Genomic DNA, 22,973 nt, shown 5'->3' with positions numbered 1-22,973 from the left:
CCCACACTCTGGGCATCCACATGCACTGGCTTCAGGAGTGAGGGGCGTGGCGGCGACCGTGTGCCTTCAGAAGCCCTTGGGTTGGACTCTTCCCACAGACAGGTCTCTAGGAGGCCAGGTGACCACACGCTAGGACCCAGCTTTCCCAGACTCTGCAGGGTTTAGTAATCATGCTAACCCGACTGGCATAACCCCAGCGGAGTGGGAGAGACTTGGGTGGGGAGCACCAGAATTGAGACCTTGCCTCAACTAAGCATGGCTGGTAGCCACAGGTGGAGGAGGTGCTGGCACCGGGGAACAGGCCTGCGCCTCTCTTTCCCCTGTGGTCACCACATCCCAAGATGGCTGCCAGCTGGGGGCCAGCGGGCAGTGGTAGTCCCTCCGAAGGACCAACAGATGAGACTGAGGGTGGCTGCCGAAGGAGCTAAATCAGATGTCTATCGCTTTTGTCCCCAGCTGGCTCAGCAGGGGCTGTGTGTGTGGGCAGGACCTGCCGTTGCTCTTGGGCGGTGGTGTGGCTGTGCGTGCAGGTCAGTAGGCACTCGGCCTGCGGATCTCTGATGAACAGGTGGACATCGGAGTGGGGGAACCAGAACATGCTGGTTTCAGGCTCTGCCCAAACTGATGAACTTGAAGTCCTGAAGACAACTCTGTGCCACCTGAGCCACTGCTGCCCTCCAGCTGTGCCCAGGATGGCAGCCTGCAGAGCCTCATGGAGACAGGCAACCTTTATCACAGCTTCCCGAGGGGAGGTGGCGTCCTCAGTCGGACATGGAGACGCTTTGGCTGGAAAGTCCCCGTGTCCCGAAGGCTCGTGCTGCCCCATGAGAGCACGAGGAAAGGGCTGCCTTACCTGTGTGGTGTCACCCTGTATTCCTAGATCACCTTGCTCAGGGCCTGGCACACGGCAGCACAGAGCAGGCTGTCTGTGTGGAGCTGAGTAAGTGTGGTTGTGTAAGTGCGAGATGGCGGTGTCAACCTGAATGCCCATTCCCCTGAACACATCTTGCCCTGGTCCTTCGCCCTGTCAGAAAATGACCCGCTGACAGTCCAGAGAGCACCAGGCAAAGAGGACTGGAAGGTGGGAGGTCATGGAGAGAGGATTTGGGAGGAAAATCAAGAAGATGCCTAGAGGGATGACTGAAGATGCTGTGAATATACCCAGCTTCCCAAGCTGATAACAAACTCTGGAAAAGCAGAGCTGTTAGAGGTTTAAGGGCTCTTGAGGCCAATAATGAAAGAAGGCCCAACCCCACAGAGTTTAGGGTTTCAAGGGACAGTGTAAAAGAGGAAATTGGCTTCTTTTTAAGACATTTATTTAGAAAAATAACACTTTCCTGCCCTCCTCCCTCTGCCACGGGACTCGGGCATTATGCTTGGTACAACTCTGGATGGGGCCTCCCACCCACATAGGGTCCAGCACACACCGACGGGCTGCCTCACTGCTGGGAGGTCTCACACTCTTCCAGCTGCTACGGTCCTGTGCTCAATCCTTGTCCAGGCCTCTGCCTCCGGTCTCCAGCTGGAGAGAGGGCTCCGAGGGACGAGGGCAGCCTGGCCACAGTCTGTGTGCCCCTCCTGAGGCCTGCCGGAGCAGCTGGGGGTGGGGGGCTCCGCTCTCCCCCACCTCTGGGAGCTCAGGGCTGGAAGCGCGGGGAGCTGACGTGAGGCTGGTGGAAGGCATGGGTGCTGTACACCACCTCGGGGGGTGAGGGCGTGCCCGTGGCCAGCACTGAGCACAGGGGCTCGTGGCTGCTCAGCACTGATGTGAAGTACTTCATCTCCTCTGTGAGCTGCTTGATCTCTTTGCGCAGGGCCGCGTTCTGTTTCTCCAGGTCTTCGCTCTCCTGTGGGGGGGACCGGCATTGGACATTAAGTTCAGGGAAGACAGCAAGATTGGGGGTGGGGGAGCAGGAGGAGTCCATATTAGGTTTTCACTAACACAGCCATGCAGAACGGCATGGGTGAATTTTTCCGCGCATGTGAGTGTGTGCACGTGTGCATATATATTTGTCAGCGTCACGTGTGTGTATGGGGGCATCTAAATAAGCACATGTATATATGAACATATATGTGCATAGATATTAGGTTGAGCCAAATGAAATTGCTGATATCTGCCTATTTTGACCTATAAGAATGGCAGTTTCATATGGTTCCATCTAACAGAAGTGTATGTGTGAATCTGTGTGTGCGTGTGCCCTTCTGTGTGTGCACATGTACAGGGGTCCCCGAGAGGGTGTAGGTAGGCTGAGAGGGGCAGGCGTATGTCAAGGGCAATTGGCGGGCAGGCTGGAGCCTGAGAAAATGGGAACCGGTGAGGGAGAACATCTCACGCTGATTTCCACTCTGTCACAGGTGCTCTCCAGGTCTCCCCAAGCTTTGCACTTAGTCTTACAGACAGAGGCCATGCTTATTGTAATTGTCTACTTCACCCAGATTCTAAAACACTTTAGGGTCTTGATAAATATTAAACGGTCAAAATCCACCCCAGTGTCCGACTCCACTCCATTCTGCCTGTTTTACTGTACTCTGGGCGTGTCCCAATCACATGTGCTTCCTTTTTTCCAGAAACATCTTCCCCCAATTGCTTAAGGGAACCATCAGATACCTGCTGATCAGGAAAACTGAGGGCAAAGAGTGCTGGGTACTGATCACATCATTAATTAATCACCAGTTACCCTCCAGCAATTAACATATACCGGAAAACAATTGCGCCTTCAGAAAACCCTGGGGGAATTGCATTTTAAGGTTCACATTCCTTGACTCAATCAAACTGACTTTCTCCGATACAAGTTAGTGCCCAGAGAGGAAGGGGAAATGGCCCTGGAGATGCAAATAAATCACCTTTCAGTCCAAAAAGCAACCTGATATTTGGAGTCCAGGTCTTCCTTTTCTAGTTCTGTTTGATTTAGGTCAGCATTTCCAAAACTTGCCATATCATTTGTATTAATTTGAGGGCTTATTACAAATATAGTTTCAGGCTGTTGCTGAAATCTAGAGGTTTGAACTCAGTGGGTTTGGGATTTGGGGTGAATTCTAGGAATCTGAATTTTCACCAAGTGCCCCAGGTCATTCTAATGATCAGGCAAGTTTGAAAACACTAGTTAAATAGGATATTAAATTTATTTTAATCATTCAAGGACTTATTAAGTGCCTGGCACATAGTAGGAACTCAAATGTTTGTTGATTGACTAGTTGATGACATCAACGGCTGGGCTAGAAGTTGACTCAAAATTATGGGGGGCAGTGAGCAGATATAAGATAACTAGACATTTAAAATTTGCCTTAAGTCGTCCATCAGGAACATGAGCTGCAGGCTAATGAAAGAGCTAGTTACACTGCTAATTACCCTAACAAATGCACCTGGGATGTTCTTTTTTTTTAAATTATTTTATTGAGGTCATCTTGGCTTATAACAGTGTGTAAATTTCAGGTGCACATGACTGTATTTCAGTTTCTGTATAGACTGCATCATGTTCATCATCAGCAGTCCAATTTTTATCCATCACCGTACACACATGCCCCTTTACCCCTTTTGCCCTCCCTGCACCCCCTCCCCCTCTGGTAACCACCAATCTGTTCTCCTTTTCTATGTGTTTGTTTATCTTCCACATATGAGTGAAATCATACAGAGTTTGTTTTTCTCTGTCTGACTTATTTCACTCAGCATAATACCCTCAAGTATTGTTGAGTATATGTTGTCATAAATGGCACACTTTTGTCTTTTTGAATGGATAAAGAAGATGTGGTGTATATATATATACAATGCGGGTTCTTTTCTCTCTTTTTTTGGTGAGGAAGATTGTTACTGAGCTAACATCTGTGCCAGTCTTCCTCTATTTTGTATGTGGGATGCTGCTGCAGCATGGTGTGATGAATGGTATGTAAGTCCGCACTCGGGATCCAAACCCCCGAACCCCGGGCTGCTGGAGTGGAGTGCGCAACTTAACAACTACGCCACCAGGCCGGCACCAATGGGGGTCCTCTTAAAAAAGAGGAGCTATGAACCCATCGAGCCCGTTTCCATCCATTTCTGAAGGACAGATGCCAGCATGCTCAGCCTCAGCCTGGCACTTCCTGCATGAGGCTCCAAGCTAGAAAATGTGCCTAGGTCTGTGCGAAGGAAAGCCCGATCTCTAAAATGGGCTGCTGCGTGTGGGACACCAAGAGCCATGCTGGTGGAGTCGGAGCCCCTGGCTGCTGCTTCTGCAAAGGGTGGCTGGCTCATTGATCTTACCATTGGTTGTTTCCGGGCACATCCCAGAGGGAGGGCATCCCCTCTTTACCGAAAGGTGAGATAAAGCCACACATGAGCCGGGGGGTGTCGGTAAGACGGGAACTGGGGACCGGGAGTCCTGGCCCCTTCCTCTAGCTCTTTTCCTCGCCCCCTCTGAGAGTTTCCACTGGTGACAACATTTACCGTAAATTTTGTGCTCCGAAGAGCCTGGGCAAACCCCGAGGCTCAGGGAGGGGCAGGGTGGGCGGGCTGCAGGGACGAACTGCTCTGACCTTCTCCCCGCCCAGAGGCAGGCCCAGCTTTCGGGAAGTGACAGCAGGTTCCTCCTCCCGGCGCAAGCTGCGCTGAGCGCTCGCTGGCTGCTTTCTCGTCTCCCTGCGTCCGCCCCCCTGCCTGCAGATCCCAGAGCTCTAGGAGGCGGTTCATAACCGCGGCCGCCTCTAATCAGAAAGCCACCACTTGTGACAAGAAACTTGTCTGTACCTTGGGAAGCAAGACTGCTTCCTGCGAGGGCCCCAGAGAAAGCAGCCCTGCCAGCCCAGGGGCCTGCAGCCCGCCAGACGCATGCAGGAGGAAGAGTTCGACTTCCCTTGCAGGAGGAAGTGGCTGATCTGGGGCCTCATCCCTCCACATCCCCACCTGCCGCTGCTCGGTCCGCTCTGAACCTCCCTGTGCAGTCACGCCCTGGGAAGGGCTCACAGGGACACGTGGCAAGGGCAGCCACGGGAGCTGCTGTCTACCCAGAGGTACAACGATCACGTCCTCTAACTTCCCCCTAACTTTCCAGTGGGGGCTGGAAACCTAGAACTCAGTGAGAGCGAAGAGGAAAGGAATGTTTGGGACGTGTACGTTTCAGCTTCTAACACGCATGCGACGGTGGGGGAGGGGTGAGCCTGCCTTCGGGCTCCCACGTGATCTGCCTTCTACTTTTTAGAATTCATCGAGGGCCTTCAGGCTCCCCACAAGAGCCCGCTGGGGTGGATACAGAAGGCCAGCTGTTCTCATTACCCCCACTTTACAGATCAAGCCAACTGAGACCTGGGACAAACCTACTCCGCATATTCCCCCAAATGACCACAGGCTGGTGGCAGCAGCTGCAGGGAGAAAGGGCAATAGGATTCTCCTCCAGACACTTATTTTCTCAGAGGTCCAGAAACTCTGAGTGAGTGAGTGATTGGTCTGAAGCCCCATAACCACGTAGGGGCCCGAGCAGGGCTTGGCTTGGGGCTTCCCCGTTCTCTGCCCTGTGCTGCGTCCAGCACACCCAACTGCTTCTCCTGGGGGACTGGCCACGCAGGTGACCAAAGGTCTCCAGAGCTCACTAAGAAGTCCTCGGCTGCCCTGCGGTCTCCCAAGGGACAGCTGGGTCTTGGTTTGGGTGATCCCTCAACACAACACGGCACAAGAGCCCTGAGTCGGTCATATTCTTCCAACCAGAGAGCGGATCATCTGCCCCCTGCCCTGAGAGGGGCGAGGATCTCCTGTCCAGCCGCTCTGTTAGCGGGCTAACTCGGCCAGACCTTCCTCCAGATGCAGAGCGAGAATACATGACAACGGTGGGCATAATCAGCAGTAACTGGGGTCAGGGGTCCTGGGTCCTGGTCCTGGCTGGGTGACCCTCAGTGACTTGCTTTCCCTCTCTGAGCCCCAGTTGCCTCCCTTTCAAACAGGAAGACTGGACCAAACAATGATTCTCAACCTCTGCCACACACTGGGGTCAGTAGGATGCGCTGAGGAGCTTTAACAACACTAATGCCTGATTCTGATTTAATCCATCTGGGGTGCAGCCTGGGCATTGGGTTGTTGAAGGCTCCCCAGGGGATTCTAACGTGCAGCGTGTGTTGAAAACCACAGGCTTAGAAGATCTCCAAGCCCTCTCCAGCTCTCAGCTATTTCAGATTCCAAACTGACTATCAGAGTGTATTAGCAAACTAGAACCTCTAACCTCCACCTATTGGGAAGGTTGTGTGTGTGTGTGTGTGTGTGTTTGGGGCAGAGGATGTACGCTCAATTTATATGAGAAATATTAGTAGAAGCCAAATTTTTAAAATAAAATAATGTAGCTAAAATAATCTAGCTTGACTTAATAATAACAAGCATTTACTGAATGCTACCATGTGCCAGTCACTCTTTTAAGTATTTTTCAGTTATCATGATATTTAATCTTTGCAACAACCCTATGTGGTAGATATATTATTATCCACATTTTACAGAGGAGGAAAGACTAAGGCACAGAGAAGTTAAGTGACTTGTTCAAGGTCACACAGCTTGTAAGTTGCAGCACCCGTGCTCGAATTGAGGCAGTCTGGCTTCAGAGTCTGCACCCACCATCCTGTCTTGCCTTTGAAGTCTGTTTAAATCTTATGATATTTGGTAATTATCCCCTGTGAGGCCTCAGCCCTGCTGGCTTTCCAATTTCATCTTCCCTCTTTGCTGCTTCATGTGAATCCAGATGCTAACGTTAACAATTCGCCCTCATCTGTGGGCTTATTACTTGATGCCACTCCTATCATGAACCACAAACAGCTTGGGGGTGGCTAAGCAAGAGGCTTCATGGGGGTGTGGGAACATTCTGGGAAATTCCCTACTGGAGGGGCGAGAAGGGGGTCACTCAAAGAGCTCTTGAATGATGGGGAATCCCCAGACAGGTCCCTTACCCACAGGGAAGCCAGCTGGGACTACAAGGCCAAGGACAGGCATTTTACCCAAGGCTGTGGCAGGGACTCCCCAGGCATTCTGAGCAGAACTTGGTCCTCCTTCCTGCTAGCTCTGGTTTAGTGTCTTGACCTTCTCCTTGAATTTTCTAATCGAAATTTCCAGAAGGGTGAAAATAGTCCCTGTGTGTTTCCTCCTCAACAGAACACACAGTCATTTATTGGTACAGTGACCTTTTAGCTCCCACCCACACTTAAATATGAGAGCTGTGTGTGACGCTTGCTGTATATCCCTCACACCCAGCTACATGTTCAGTCTCCAGCAGTTACCAAGCCCGGGCCAGCAGATGCAGATACAGGTGGAGCCCACCTTTCCTGGAGAAGTCTGAGAACTGCGAGGTAGGACACTGCCCAAGCCAGAGGAGGATCTATGCCTTCCTGCCTCTGCCACCCATCCCGGGGAAATCAGCCCCAACTCCTGCTCCTCACTGGATAAGGAGAGAAGAACAATCACTAAGCCACAGGTCTTTGCACTGAGTAATGTACGTGTCTGATTCTGGAGAAGTCTTCACTTTCATGCCTGCAAGCTGAAGCTCTAAGGCCTGAGTGCCCTCATCATCAGCCGATGCTTAGCCGCATCAGCCATGCCTCAGGGCCCTGTCTGGAGTCCTGTCGCCCGTTCCTTGGCTTTCAGGACTATGATTTCATCGACCTCCTATGTGAGAAACACTATAGGTTGGCTCACACAGCCTCTGTCCTAAATTCCTTCCCCTTACTTTCCTCTAGAGAGACTGGAAAAAGAATGTCTCAAATGCCGAGCTTCCCTTGCAGCTAGGGGGGACCATGTGACAGATTCTGACCAATGAGATGTAAGCACAGAGGTGCCCTTCCCAACTAAAAAGGCAAAGCCTCACCAGGACAAAGGTCATTCTCCCTCAACACAGACTGATGTTCAGCAGCCATTTTGCAGCCTTGAGGATGAAAGACACCTACTGAGGTTGTCTGCACAGAGAGAGAGAGAGAAGGAGCTTGGTTCTTTGCCAACATCCTGACACTAGCCTTGTCTGTCCACTTCTGAACTTCTTATTATATGAGAGAAATAAACCATGACTTATTGATGCCTATGTCTGACAGTTTTTCTATTTCTTGTAACCGAATGCAATCCTGACTGCTAACTCAAGTTGGAAAGGTTATCACTGGCAAGCCCAGTTCTGAAAAATGAACAGCCAATAATTGCCATCAACACGAAGGTTTGAACTGTTTGTTCAGTCTTTTTTTAAGCTGCCGGGCCTCTGGGACAGAGTGGGTAAATACCCACCTAATTACCCCAAACTCACTCCACACATTCTACCAAATGACCCGACAGGCTTCAAACGTCACTACTCCCCAGTTCTCAACACGGGCTGCCCACTGCAGCTACCTAAAGAGCTTTAAAACATCTTAATTCTTAGACTTCACCCCTGAGAGGTTCCACTTTAATTGTTCCAGAGTGGGTCTCGGGCATCAAGATTTAAAAAAATAATTCCCAGGTGAGCTTAATGAGCAAGGAGCTGGAGAATCATGTTCATAGCCGAACATAAAATAATATTATATTATTATATAAATACAATAAAATTAGTATGATAATATAAATTATATTAAAAATAAATAAATATTTTAAATATTTCAAAATGTAAATAATATAAATTATATTATTAAATATAAACAATATTTAATAACATTGAAAATTAAAAATATAGTAATCATACAAATAATATAAAATATAGGTAATATTTAATAATATTAAAATAATATAAGTGTATTCAATGTTTGATTTTATTAATATATTTTATTATATTTTATATATGTATATTTTTGTTTTATTAAATATATTTTATTTTATAATACATAATATAAATAATATAAATATAATATAAAGGACTTTAAAGAGGTGGGAGAACATTTCTAAGTCAAAAAAATTTTCTAAAAGTAAATGCTTAAGGCAAAGAGCCTTACCATTACATTAGTATCATCTTTGGTGAAAACAGTTTCAAGTAGCCCAGAACAGCTCCTTCTTATGATGGAAAGGCGAGAGGGAGGGCGCCTCTTGGACCTTATTGCTAATAACTTTACCAGATTAGTTACCCTCTAGATGGCTGAGCTCCGTGAGGGTGAGGCTGTCATTGTCTTCACTGTTCTGGCCTCAGTGACTAGAACTGGGCCTGACACATAGTAAGTCCAATAAAGTCACGTTGCTTGACTGCCAGCTTGGGATCTGTGATAATTGACCAGAATCGGAGACCTGCATTGGGGTCTCCGATTCTGAAGAGTTACCTACGTAAATTTGTGGTTTCCAGGAAACTTCCGAGGCACTATTTCAGTACCTTAACAGCCTCTCCTTTTTAACTCCAGGGTAGTGACAAACGAGGGCAAGAGATTCGTTTTCTAAAAAAGGCCCAGGTCCAACCCCTGCTTAGCGACACTGTTGTTCCCTAAACTGAAGCTATGGAGCGGGAGCCGCAGAATGACGCCGCTCTAGGAACTCTGCATGTAATTTCGCCGGCGGGGACCCGACCTTCCCCATTCCCACCAAGCAAAGGAGACTTGAACAGCTGTGGTGAAAGCCAAGTTGAACAGTTAGTTAGTGTTCTTAAAGTTTTTATAAACAACTGGAAGGAAGGGCATATGCTTCCATTATGATAATACATCAGATATCTCCATCTGATGGGGTTATGGGGAATGCCAGGCTCCCTGCATTAAACAAATGAATAAATATAATCTTCTCCTTAATACAAAGCAAAAAATGCAATATTGCTTTGTTTTACACTGGCTCCCTCACCTAACTCTCAAACAGCCCAGCGAGGTGTTGTTGCGTCCCCTTTTGTAGATCGGAATTTAGGTTCAGACACATCCCCCAGGCAGGTTCTGAATTCGTTTTGTGGACTCCTCATCTGGCTCCTGCTCTCTGCAGCACAGCAGCCTCTACTCCTGAGGTCCTCCTCACTCTGTCAGGCACACAGGAGGCTGCTATCTCCTTGTCCAGCTGAATGGATCATTTCTGCTGACATTAGCTCTAGTACTGGGAATATGGCCTTTGCTTTTCTAATGTTCTGGACCACCCCACCCCCTGAGCAATAAGGCATATTCTTGTGCCAGCTGAGTACCCAGAAAATATTTGAGTTACAGGGTCCTCAGGTGCATCGTGGCCCCAGGAATCTAGTCCCCTCTGCTTGGCTCTGAACTTTATCACTACTCTTGAATTTTCGTAAGAGCTCCAGGTTGCCCTCCCTGGTTCCCCTAAATCTAGGGCAATCAGACGTCTACTGGGACAGTCCCAGTTCATACCTATTATCTTGGTGTAATTAAAAAAATTTTTTTTTTTAAAGATGGGCACCTGAGTTAGCATTTGTTGCCAATCTTCTTATTGATTGATTGATTGATTGATTTTCTTCTTCTTCTCCCCAAAGCCCCCCAGTACATAATTGTGTGTTCCAGCTGTGGGTCCTTCTGGTTGTGCTACATGGGACGCCGCCTCAGAGTGGCTTAATGAGCAGTGCTAGGTCTCCACCCAGGATCCGAACCCGTGAACCTAGGGCCGCCAAAGCAGAGTGTGAAAACTTAACCACTACGCCACTGGGCTGGCCCCTGATTGTTATTTTTAATGGACACATTATCAAATGGATGATCTACGATTTACTTAAAACGGCTTTCCAACATTGGACGTTTTGGTTGGTATCAAAATGTTGCTATTATAAATTATGGACAGTGGACATCTTGATCCATGCCGGGTTTTGCTGCTGTTCAGTTATTTCCTGGGATAAATTCCTAGGAGTGAGACTGGAGCAAAGGGCACAGTCAGCCTTCCAGTCTCGGGTGAGCGTGGCTGTAGCAGGGTTCTGTAAGGTGCACAACTTCACCAGCGGTGAACGCCTGTATCAATTTTACTACACCTCGTCGGCAGTTAGGTGTTATACTTTTAAACAATTTTATTTTGCCAACTACCTTTTTGAAGGTTTCTTAATTTCGTTTTAATGTCACAAGTTGCCAATTACTAAGGAGGAAGAACTTTCTATGTGTCTGTTCCCTAGGACAGCATTCTCAACCAGGGACAATTTTGGAGGCATTTGGCAAGGTTTGGAAATATTTTTGATTGTCACAACCTGGGGGGTGAGGCGGTGCTACTGGTATCTAGTGAGTAAACTGCACGTCTCACAACGCCTGGGACACCCACCCACACACACAACCAAGAATGTCAATGGTGTCAAGATTGAGAAAACCTTAGTGTGTATTGTTTGCACAATCAGCATAGAAAATTAGGTTATTTTCATTTTGGAAGGAAAAATGTTATGTAAGCTTTCAGTTCATAGCCTCTGCCCGCTTATCTATTGGAGTCTTGATGTTTTTCTTAAAAAAGGATGTCCTTTCTATAGTATAAATATTAAAGCTGCATTTATTTAGTTTGGTGCAAATATTTTCCCCAATATGTCACTGTCCCTTTAATTTTGGATTACAACTTTAAGACCTTTTTAAATAAAGGAACATTTAAACTTCAGCCCGTCTCAACCTCGGACTCTCTCTGGTCTCTCGCTGTCTGCTTGGGTTCTGTTGCTGCAGACCGTCTAGGTCGTGCAGGTGTTCGGGTTACTGGCCTACTTCTTGGTTTATCCTTTGCAAAAGGGCAGGCGAGAGCAACCTTATCTGCACAGCAAAGTCCTGTTCAGCAAAGTGGCACAAAACAAAAGCAAATGGTGGGAGGACAAGAGGTTTGTTTTCTGGGGTGTCCTTGAGGAAGACATCAGTGTCCTCGTCATAGCACGGCAAGTTGTCCTAGAGCATCTCCAAGTTTCCTTTTAATTCTGTGATTCTATAAACAAGAGAGTATGACCATAATTACTGTTACTCCCTCCACAAGCTACCATGTGGACTCCTGACGGGACCCTCTCCAGATAGTCCACAATCTGAAGGGGATTTTGTCCTGTGGAACCAATCTATGTCCCCAGGAAGCAGTGGGCCAGACTGAGTCCTACAGAGGAGAGGAAGACAAGCCCCAAGCAGCATGGGCCCAGCTCTTTGGTGAGACTCTTCCATTCTTTTCAAGAGAAAGAAGTCTGGTACTGCCGAGAGCGGCTTCATGAAGATGTCTGCTGAATGGGTGCTGTCAATTTGTGACCTGGGACCTACAATCCTGTTTGGACGGAAATTCTTTATAACGTCAAGACCAGTGTGGAGCTGGCCTCTTTTCAAAAGTGCCTCCCAAACTTACCCACACTGACCCATCGTCAGTGGGGCAAGCCGTTAGGGGTGGTAGATTGCCTTGACGTGTTCTTCCTTCCCAAAGAAAATAGTCTAATTTTTTACTCTGATGTTAAAAATGGTACACATGCATCATAATAAAAAAATTACGAGAGGCTGGCCTGGTGGCGTAGTGGTTAAGTTTGTGCATTCCGCTTCAGTGGTCCGGGGTTCGCTAGTTCAGATCTCAGGTGCAGACACACACACTGCTCATCAAGCCATGCTGTGGCAGCGTCCCACATATAAAATAGAGGAAGATGGGCATGAATGTTAGCTCAGGGCCAATCTTCCTTAGCAAAAAGAGGAGAATTGGTGGCGGATGTTCACTCAGGGTTAATCTTCCTCAAAAAAAAAAAATTACCGAAAAGTACTGGGACTAGAGTAAGTTACTCAAAACTCACCCACTCATAAATAACCACTGTTCACATTTCAGAGACTGTCCTTCCAGACATCTCTTTATGCATGCAAACGTGCCCGAACCCACAAATTTTACATCAACAGGGCTACACTCTTTGTAACTGGCTCTTTCCACTAAATACTATGTCTGTGTTGATACCATAGATCTACTAGTCATTTTTAGTGCCAGCATAAATTCTATTGTATGAATGTATCATAATACACTTAATTCCCTGGTGCTGGGCATCTGTCCAATCTTATGGTATTGATAAAATGTTTACTGTTCACAAATAATGATGAATTGAGCATCTTTGTGCATCATCTTTTCTTCAAACTCTTGTAAGTGGAATTGCTGTGCCAGAGGGTCTTCTCATGTAAGATGTTAATATTTATTGCTACACAGCTTTCTTTAAAAATGGTTTCAATGGATTTATTGACATATTGCATAAGGGATGTCTTTACTTTCTTGACCAGGCCTAATAATGGAAGAGGAAAAGTGAATTTTGGAGGATGTTGCTTAAAGAACAAAAGAATAAATTCAGGAAGAGATTTAAGGGAGATATCAGTTAGGGAAGATGAGTACATCTTCATGAGAATCCATAGGAAGAGGCAGTGTAGCCTAGTGGTTAGGAAGATGGGTTCTAAAGTCAGACAGACCTGGTTATAAGCTGTGTGACCTTGGACAAGTTACTCAACCTAATCCAGGAATTATAAAATGAGCTTTTGTGCAGATTAAGTGGGATACTGCAGGTAGAGCCCTCAGTGCCTGGTACATAATCATGTGTTCAATTAACACGTTTTTCATAAAAGAAATTCATAGCAATAGAGGCCCAAGAGAAATGTCTCTTTTCCACAGATGAGTCACCAATTTTACACTGACATTTTTTAGGGTGGAACTAGCCAGAACATTCCTTCTGTGTTTTTGGTTTTTTTTTTTTTTGACCTATGACTTCTCTCTGCCAGTAAACCTTATGGCATGGTCTCCCAGAGAGAGAAAAAGAACTCCAGGAGTGAAAAAGGACCATAAGCAGCCTTCTCCTCCAGGCCTTTCCAGAAGACCAAGAACAACAGTGTCAGTCTAAGGAGGCCCGGGAGGTTGTCTTTGCTGAGCTACTTTTCCTCCATTACTCGGTTTTCTTCCAGTTGTAGATGCATAATTTACACTCATGATGTTTATTGTATATGGCATTAAGGGTGTACCCTCGGACCTATAAAGGTTCCTCTTTTTTTAAACTAGTGTGGGACTCCTTCAGGAGCCAGCCCCAGGCAAGCACCTGTCTCACTCCCATCCAAGGGCGTACCGACAGTTCTGGCTTTCCTATTTGGCCCTGTTACTCTACCTGGCTTCCCGGTCCATCCTCGAGGCCAGATCTGACTTGTCAACAGCACAGATCTGGACTAATGTTACTGTCTGCCCACCCTCTCCTCTACTTTTGGCCTTTTCATGAAAGCTTCTCAATTAATCTCGACTCTCTTTCCCACTAACCTGGGACAGTGACTCAAAATCCTTCCTGCTGTAAGGCACTGAGGGCCACTGTGGTCAACCAGGATGGCCACACAATGGAACCGATTTCCATCCCTTATGGTGGCTCGTCTAGTGCTGCAGACTCTAGGATTACTCAAATCCCAGCCCACAATTGGTTCTCCCAAAAGACTGAGATATTTGCGTAAGATGTTCAAGCGATAAAACGTCACAATGGAAGAGTATTCAATGTTTGAAACCACAATTAGAAAAGAAATCCTATGTAGTAATCATCTTATGTTGAGTAATGATCGATGTTGAGAATTTAAATACCTATATTTTAAAAATAAAAGCATATGATAAAAACATCCAAACTATAAAAAAAGGTAAAAAAATGCATAGTATCTCTCTCCTGCTTTAGAACTTTATTCCTACTTTTCAGAAATAAATATCTTTAACAATTTTTTTGGCAACCTATTTGAGAAATTTTAAGTTCATACACATAAGCACATCTATGTTTCTTTTTATTAAAAACACACATGGGGCAAACTATGTACTGTATTCATATCTCTTTCACTTAAGAGTATAGAAACTTGATCATCTTTTCAGATGAGCACATTCCGATGTAACTCGTTATTTTACCAGCTTCGTGGTATTCCACTGAATGGACAAACGATGGTTTATTTAGTCCTTTACTGATGGATATTTAGCTTGTTTCCAGTCTTTGCTATAACAAACAATGCAGCAATGATTATCTCTACATATACATAATATATAATCTGTGGGTATGTTTGTAAATAAATTCCTAGATATAAAATTGCCGAGTTACAGAGTATATGCACTTATAATTTGGATGAACATGGTCAAATTATCCTCTAATGGAGTTGTACCAACTTATACTCCTACTAGTACTGTGTGATGGTACCTGCCTCTCCATCGCCTTGGTAATACCATACATTAGCAACATTTTTTCGTCTTTGCCAATCTGTCAAGGGAATCTCACTGTCGCTTTCCCATTCTCCTAAGTGAAGTCTAGCATCTTTTCCATATTTATTTGCCATTTATTTATGTCTTTCTATAAACTGCTTATACATAATCATTACTCATTTATCTTTTGGGTTGTTAGTCATTTTCTTATTCATAAGATTGCTCATATATTAAGTAAAGATATCCTTGTTTGGTCAGGTGTATTGCAAATCTTTTTTCCAGTCTGTCATTTGCCTTTGATTCTGCATACAATATTTTGAGCTCTATAGAAATTTTCACTTTTTCTATCTAAAGGTAATGTATATCAATCTTTTCCTTTATGGTTTCAGGGTTTTGTATTTTATCTGGAAAAGACTTCACTCCAAAATACATTTTTTAATGCTCATTTTTTTTTCAGATTTCTTTAGTTTTCTTTTTTTTTTTTTTTTGCATTTAATCCATGTGTATTGTACAAGAAATGAAGACTCTAGCTTTTTCCCCCACAAATGGCTAGCTAGTTGTCCCAATTCTATTTATTGAATAGTTTAACTTTCTCTTACTGGGTTGAAATGCCATCCTAGTCATTTTGCGTTTGTTCTTGCGTTTTACAGATTGACATTTGGTTCTTAAATTCCAGTTTGTTTGGGGGTTTATTTCTGTATTCTGTTCTGTCCAATGCTCTGCCTTTTCCACATTGTTTTGATTTCTATATTTGTAATTCATTTTAATATCTAGTTCAGCGAATCTTCTCTTATTACCCTCCTTCTTTAAAATTTTCCTGACAATTCTCACATGGTTATTTTTCACTGGGAACTTAGAACAGCTAATCTAGTTCTCCTCCGACTCCCAGGAAATCCTATTGGGTTTTTATTGGGATCACATGAAGTTAAATAAAATTTATAGATTAGTTTAAGGAAAATTGCTATCTTGTAAGATAAGGCGTATCTTTCCATTTATTTGAGTGTTTTTTGAAGTCACTTAGAATAATCTTAAAGTTAAAAATAATAAGCCATGCATATTTTTTGTTAAATTTTATTCCTTCCTTCCATTTGTGGTTGTTGGTATTATAAATGGAATCTTTCCTTTTATTAAATTTTCTAATTGGTTATGGTTTGCTTATAGGAAAGTTGTTACTTTTTGTGTTAATTTTGAAAGCTGACTGCATTCTCTTATTATTTCTAATAATTTTTCAGCTGATTATCTTGGATCCACTTATTAGTTATTGACATCTTTTGGAGATGAACAGGTCAAGATATGCCTTTCTCCTTTTTTAATTCTCCTTTTACTATGCCTAACAGACTCTCCAGTTGTCTGTGGGAAAAAAGGAGCAAAGTGTGAAGCGTGTTTGTGTGAGAGGCCCAACCAAAGGAGAATTAAAACTGAATGTGGACTCTCGTTGTTGATATCACAATTATGAAAAGAAGTACTTGATCCAGTTTATGTGAGGAGTAGTCAATGCCAGGGATGTTATCACACTGCCATGAGATTAAACACAATTATCAAAAGAGGCTCCTTCCTTACTCTCCTATTTTAAAAGCAATCAATATACAGTCTTTTGGTGTAAACCATTTATAAGATAAATACTGAAAATGTTAAATAGTAAGTGTCCAATACTCTCACTGGAGAAACAAAATAATTCTTTTGGTATTTTGAGAGAGATAATAGTGACAAAGTTGAAACTGAGAAATTGATATTACCCCAGCATATATAGGCTATACACTAGTATAAACATGGTCCTTATTTGATACTGTACTCTCAGTAGCTTCTAAACCCTGGTCTTTAAAGTTTTGGTAGATGAGTTCTATGGTTGTGTCTGAGGGCCAGAGGATGGTTCCAGAACCTCAGCAAGTGGAGCCAAGCATGGAAAGGAGTCAAAGGCAAACCAAGCACTCAACTCTCAGAATGCTATTGGTAAACCAGAAGATTTCTATCCAAATCACAAACATAATTAAGAGGATAATGGATGGTTAATTATCGTCTGAGAGGAAATGAACACGTCAGACCACAGCCAAACCCTTTTTGATGGTGGTAGATTTATATGTTGCTGCCAAAAGCTTCTGCCTGAAGCCAGGAAACGTTAAGTTGCATTGACTGCTTGCTGTGTAAACTCTGATGTGACCTACTCACTGGGCAGAGAGTGAAGACCAACGTTGTGGTGCTCACAAAGAGAGAGGAGGAGTTTGTGTCCAGGTGTGGGGAAGACAGGAACATTCTAGAGACTGAGGCTGGGGATGTGAGTGTGGATGTGGTGACTATGTGACTAGGGGCTCCATAGACCCCAAGCCCCAGAGATTATCCCAATGTAGTCATGACTAGTATCATCCGATGGGCTCAGTCTTCTGGTTCTAACTCTCGTCTTACAGAGAGACAGCTGAGTCAGAGTTGAAAACCTTGCCACAGCAAAGAGACATATATGTCACCCTCATTGATATGCCCCCAAGGGGTTGAACGCAGACCAGTGGGTTGAATTTACATGGAGACAGTTAGTGCAGCTCAAGATAGCAAGACTCTTCTGCTCATGCTAGGAGGGAGAGAGCTCTCCATCACTAAAAGGAATCAGGCATACACTGGGGACCATTCTGGGGGGTGTTGTACATGACTCTCAATCATCAAAAGTGTGTCTGAACTTTCCAGCCTTTAAGAAATCTTTTAGCCCTGAAATTCTGAAATATATACCTATATGTATATATATATAATCTCAGTTGTGATTATCTTGCTTCTTATAATATCAACTACTATTAATGTTACTCTTATTATACTTATATTTTTTGAGTATTTATTATATACTAGGCACTGGGTTGAGCTCTTTACATGCACTATCTCTATGAGGTAGTTACTGTCACTTCTCATTTTATAGATAAGAAAACCGAGTCTAAGGAAGGTTAAGAACATCTCTAAAGTCGGTCACACAGATAGCAAGCAGCAGAGCTGGGATTCAAAACCTGTCCTTTTGGCTGTGGAGCTGCTGAGCTATTTTTAGATTCTGCATTAAAAAGAATATTACAAACTTATAAAGCTTATAGCTTTTTTCCAGTCTCAGAACATTGTCTACTTGTACAAAAAGGAAGGTTTTATCCTTTCCAATTTTTATTTCTTTGTTTGTTTACTTGCTCTAAAGAATACTGAATTAGAATCAGGCTCTGATAGAGACAAAGTGGGTGATCATAGATTTTTAAGCTTAAAACAGTAAACTGGAGTTTGCAGACGCTACGCCATAATGAAATCATGGGGAACGTAAGCAGCAGGGCCACTAACAACTTAGCATTTGATCAGAGTTACCAAAGAGAAGAACAAACTCGGTGTTCATTCATTCCTTTTTTTCAGTTCAACAAATATTTATGAACTTAAAACTATGTTAGTGTGCAATGGAGAATATGCTGAATACATTTCAAATGAAACACAAGCATCCAATCAGAGGTGGTGTAGCCTGCTCTCCTTCCTTATAAAGCTAAAAGAAGCATGGTTTTTTCTAAAACTACATCTTCCTTTTTTTTTGGTAAGATTAAAACAACTATCCTAGCTGACTGGTTGCCATGTTAATCTTTCAAATAAACACAAGTGTTTTCATTTTTGGTGCCAATTGCTCTTTTTACCATTGAGATGAATTACCAGGATGCTAGAGGTTCAGGAATGGTTCAGGAGGAAGGACAGGAAGGCAGAGTTGCTAGAAGAAAGGATGAGGGGATGGAAGAGGAAGGAGCCAGCGGAGTAAGAGTTGATTGAACGAGGACCAAATTAAGAGGCAGAGTGAAGACAGCTAAGGCGGTGATGCGGGAGACAGGGAGGAAGCATTGCTCTATGAAGCACACAGCCAGAATTTAGAAACCCTGAGTAGGGCCTTGGGCCGCGGGTGGAATTGCAGTTCAAGGCCCCTGCTCAAGCCAGTGGTCAGAGCCTTCTCTAGAAAGTTTGAGACTGGAGACAACTCAACCAAGATGGTGACCATTCCAGATAGGTTCACTTGAAACTGCATCTTTCACAGACCCCTTGGGATATCATTAAAGACAGAAATTTCAAAATAAAACCTTAGTGATGTTCAGAAAAGAGCAGTAAGTTGCAGCACCCTGTGGACCTCCTTGCCCTGAATGCAGGGCCCAGGGTGGCTGCCCAACTAAACCTCTGTGTGATCCTAGCACCGCAGGATAATGGGCTCCCCCAAAGCACTTAGTGCCTTCCAAATTCCTCCCAAAGACAGTCCTGCCTTCTGCTCTCTAAGCTCATGAGGGATGGAGCTCCCTCTGGCTATGCATCTCTGAGAAGGTGGTTCTGCTCTCCACCCAGCCTCTGAGCTTCTTACACTCAACTCATTTACCCCTCTTGCCCTCTCAGGGGTCATTCAGGAAGAAGGGCTCATTTCTCTGTCAGCCTTCTAGCCCATTCCGTGCTACAAAATCTTCTCAACACACTCATAAGACAGCCTCGCCCCCAGCTCACCCCACAGTCCTCACCCCTCCACTAACTCCCCCTGTATACACGTCCCCACGCAGGCAGACTCAAAACTCTGGTCCAAGTGTCCATGGGCGGTTGGGGAGCAAAGTCAAAGGTTCAAGAGGATGAAGAAAAGTCTGAACACTCACCAAGTGCAGGGTGTCGGCTTTCTGTGTCTGCCTCTGTCGGCTTTTCTGGGCAGCGATGCGATTTTTCTCCCTTCTCTGAACTTTTCTCACATCATCGGATGAGTCCTGGGAAGCAGAGATGATAATTAGGCGAGTCTGCTCCTCTCTTCTGACTTAAAACAGGCTCTCATGGTGTTTGGTATCCGTCTACCCTTCCTTCCATTCCTTCACCTTTTCATTTGCACATCCAGCCCCTATTTACCAAAAGGCTGAACCCAAAAGAGAACTCTTCCCCACACTCTGTTATGCTCCCTTAGGTCTATAAATTTTGGGGTCAAAAGATACAGGAAGAGAGCAAAAGACCTTGAGGCCTCAATAGGGCTGTCTTTGGAAAAAAATGGTTAAGGCGATGAAGTGTGTTTTGTCACTTCTCCTCCTCTTCAGGGCTGCTCCACCCTTAATTCTCTCACTTTTTGGCCCAGAACCTTCTTGCTATTTTTTTTAAACTTTGTTGAGCATCTACTATGTGCCAGGTTTTGTGCAAGTGCTTTTTCCGAGATGCTCTTAGTTCATCATTTTCGTGATGTTAATATTATTATTTCCATCTTACAATAAGTGAGGAAACTGAGGCTCAAAGAGCTTGCTCGAGGGCTCACAGTAATCTGCGAGTTATGTCTGCCGATGTGAAACCTGATGCCTTTCCAAGCCCCCTCCTGTCACCACCACCCGCTGGTTTGCACCCTATGCGTCTTCTGCTGCATCCCTGGGCTGAGGTCCCCATCCCAGATCTGCCTCCTCTTTCCCCTGCATTCCCTTCATTACGCTCAGTGACCTTGACATTCTCCATGACCCTGAGCACAGCGCCTGGTACAAACCAGAGGCCAAGAGTGGCCTTAATGGTGGAGATTACCTGGACATGGCAGGTAGTGATGGGTGCTTAGGAGGACAAGGGGAACTCTGGGTGTTCTCTAAGCAGCCCCCATGGATGGGCAGGTCCTCTACTTGGGCAGGGAGGTTGGCTCCAGCTTTCCCCCAGATGCTGCAGGGTAAGTGTAGGAGTCTGGGTGAAACCCTTCTGCAGCTCCTGCCCTGTTCCCTCTCACATCCCCGCAGGCTGGAGGGGCACAGTTCCTAGGGCAAGACTGTGCTCACCAAGTGTTCTGTCTCACCAAAGTGCCCAACACTTCCAGGTTGTGGCAGTAGGAAGGTGTTGGGTTAGATAGGAAGGAAGTGCTCTTCCTCTTAGGGGGATGGGGAACCAGGTTACCATGGAAGCCGTGAGTAATTTCCTTCCTAAGAAGAATACAGACTTCCAGGCAGTCTGAGCCACTCCGATACCATCTTGAGCAGAGGCCTGGATCCTGAGCCCTCTAGAGGCCTCCGCTAGGACTTCATCCCACCTGTGGCTCTGTTAGATCTTTATGACTGATGCTATTTTACGTATTTTTATGCTTTTATTTTGGCTGCAGAATGTTGAAAACACTCTTGGATATCTGAGCTAAGGAAAGAATGCAGTTTTAAAACCACAAAGTTGGAGAAGAAATTTTAATCCATTGATGTGTTGGATGAGAAAGAAGAGGCCTTCCTACAGCGAGGGATGTCAAGGAATGTGGTGAACAGAAGCCCCAGAAGCTGGAAGGCAGGTAGGATGTCCCATTTTTTGGCAATCCTCAAGTCAAAAACTTACGACTTGGAAGTCACAATCTAGACTCCAAATGTTCCCAGAATCTCTACCTCAATTTCTCTGGTTTCCCCAGAGCTGAGCTGAGCTGCTAGTGAATGTCCCCAACAAATCTCCAAAGCCACCTGCTGATTTATTTTCTTCCACCGTCCAGAAGCCACAGGGGAAACAGCTATCCTTCGCGACTCCAGCATCCCTCTCCACTGGCTGTGCTAGCAACAGGGGCTGTGCCCTCGTAGATAGAGAGAGCTCCTTCCGTGCTGGCCCAGGTTCCTCCTCCTTCTAACCTGCTTGTTTTCTTCTTTAGTTTTCCCTGATCCCTTTTCTCTTGCCCTGATGGCTGTCTCCTGGGAAACCGCATCTCTAGCATGTGGGTTGTACATGCCAGCAGCCCACTCTAATCCTCCTCCGCGCACTGTCCTACTGTCTTGGAGAGAGGTAGACCCTTTGCTCTGAGAGATCAGAGTTCTTTGATGCTCACTCTCCTCTTGGCTTCCTAGAAAGCTTCATGGGGTGGGACCCCAGGTGAGGCGGAGGCAATGGGCACCGTCGGGGAACGGAGAGGAAAAGGAGCTTTGGCAGAAAGGGTGGGAGGATGAGGGTCTCCTCCAGTATGCACAGCCTGATTGCAAAGACTGTGTCTTGAGTCTAAGAGTGCTCCTGCCACCAGCCACTTCCTCGCTCCTCAGCTCCCTGGGCAAGACAAGGAAACCTGCCCTCTTCCTGCCCCCCCAGGAGAATCAGAAGGTAGGAGGGAGGGAAAGGAAGACTCTACCTGTTTGCCAGGGGGAGGAGAGCGGCTGAAGCTGGAGTCGCTGCTGTCGGAGCTGTGAGGCATGGCTGCAATCTTCCGGGCTCTCCACACAGCCCCAGGTGCCTCTGGGTTCTCTTGTCACCAGCTGGCCTCCCTGCTTGACTGCTCCCAGGCCACCAGCCCACCCCACTCCACAGGTCCCTCCTCTGCCCGCCCTGCAGCCACCTCTGACCCCTGCGTCCTCCTCACTCTGGGGTGCAGAAACACTGCTCCCCGCAGGGACATGTCGCTCGCTTTGGGGCTCGCGCGCGCTCTCTCTTGTGGTTTCTGGTAACTCACGCTGGAAGTCACATGGGCGGAAACTTAAAGTTAGAAGTTAATTTGAGAGAAAATACATATCTGGGAAAAGACCTACAGAATTATGTGAAAGAAAGAAAAAAAAATACACAAAACCCCAGATACCTTCCGACAGTTTGAAACACAGAACAGCTCTCTTCAATTGATGAAGATAAAAGAGAAAAACAGCCCAGGGAGGGAAAAACCCCAGCCAGAATTAGCAAGTTTGTCTTCTGTCAACATGGGCAGAAAGGACGGGACAGCAGGGAAACAGTTTCCATTGTCACCCGACTTGATTTTTAAACCAAAATAAAGCAATGGGACTGAGATTTCTTTCTGGTTTTCAACTGAAGGCAGCTGTCCATCCTGTCTTAAGGTAGGCCTTCCTCATAGCCCTTGCCATCAGCCTGCCTTGCGGTGGGCTAGGGATGAAGGGGCCCAAGGGCATGGTCCTTTCCTGTCTATCAAACACAAGAGGCTGTGGAAGATCCAAAAGCCACCTAGGAGGCTCTGGAACTGATGTTCTAAAAGTTTATGCATCACTATGCCTCTTGGCAGGGTGCTGTCTTTAGAGAAAAGATGCCTCCCATGTTGAAGCATCCGGCTGTCGGACTGGCCTGGAATCTTGCGAAGGTCGCGAAGTCGGAGCCCAGAATGGAG

The 22,973-nt window shown here is 45.7% G+C and overlaps 1 protein-coding gene and 1 long non-coding RNA gene across 2 annotated transcripts in view; one reads left to right on the top strand and one right to left on the bottom strand.

The window, feature by feature from the left end:
- The window catches only part of LOC138920666 (uncharacterized), an 80,811-nt gene that overhangs the window by 8,682 nt on the left and 49,156 nt on the right, over nucleotides 1–22,973 (top strand). Inside the window, exon 2 of the long non-coding RNA XR_011432238.1 lies at nucleotides 21,012–21,185. This is a non-coding gene — a long non-coding RNA (uncharacterized lncRNA). The remainder of the gene's footprint in view (nucleotides 1–21,011; nucleotides 21,186–22,973) is intronic.
- BATF (basic leucine zipper ATF-like transcription factor) lies at nucleotides 1,300–22,314 on the bottom strand. The gene is made up of 3 exons (XM_001492166.4): nucleotides 21,999–22,314; nucleotides 19,564–19,668; nucleotides 1,300–1,847 (listed from the first exon to the last, which is right to left on the bottom strand). The coding sequence occupies exons 1-3, from the start codon at nucleotides 22,059–22,061 to the stop codon at nucleotides 1,638–1,640; spliced, it is 378 nt and encodes a 125-aa protein (XP_001492216.1). The 5' UTR covers nucleotides 22,062–22,314; the 3' UTR covers nucleotides 1,300–1,637.

Source organism: Equus caballus, chromosome 24 (assembly GCF_041296265.1).
Source record: "Equus caballus isolate H_3958 breed thoroughbred chromosome 24, TB-T2T, whole genome shotgun sequence".
NCBI classification, from domain to species: Eukaryota; Metazoa; Chordata; class Mammalia; order Perissodactyla; family Equidae; genus Equus; species Equus caballus.
The sequence above is the reverse complement of the archived record's forward strand: the minus strand, read 5'-3'. Positions and strand labels throughout refer to the sequence as shown.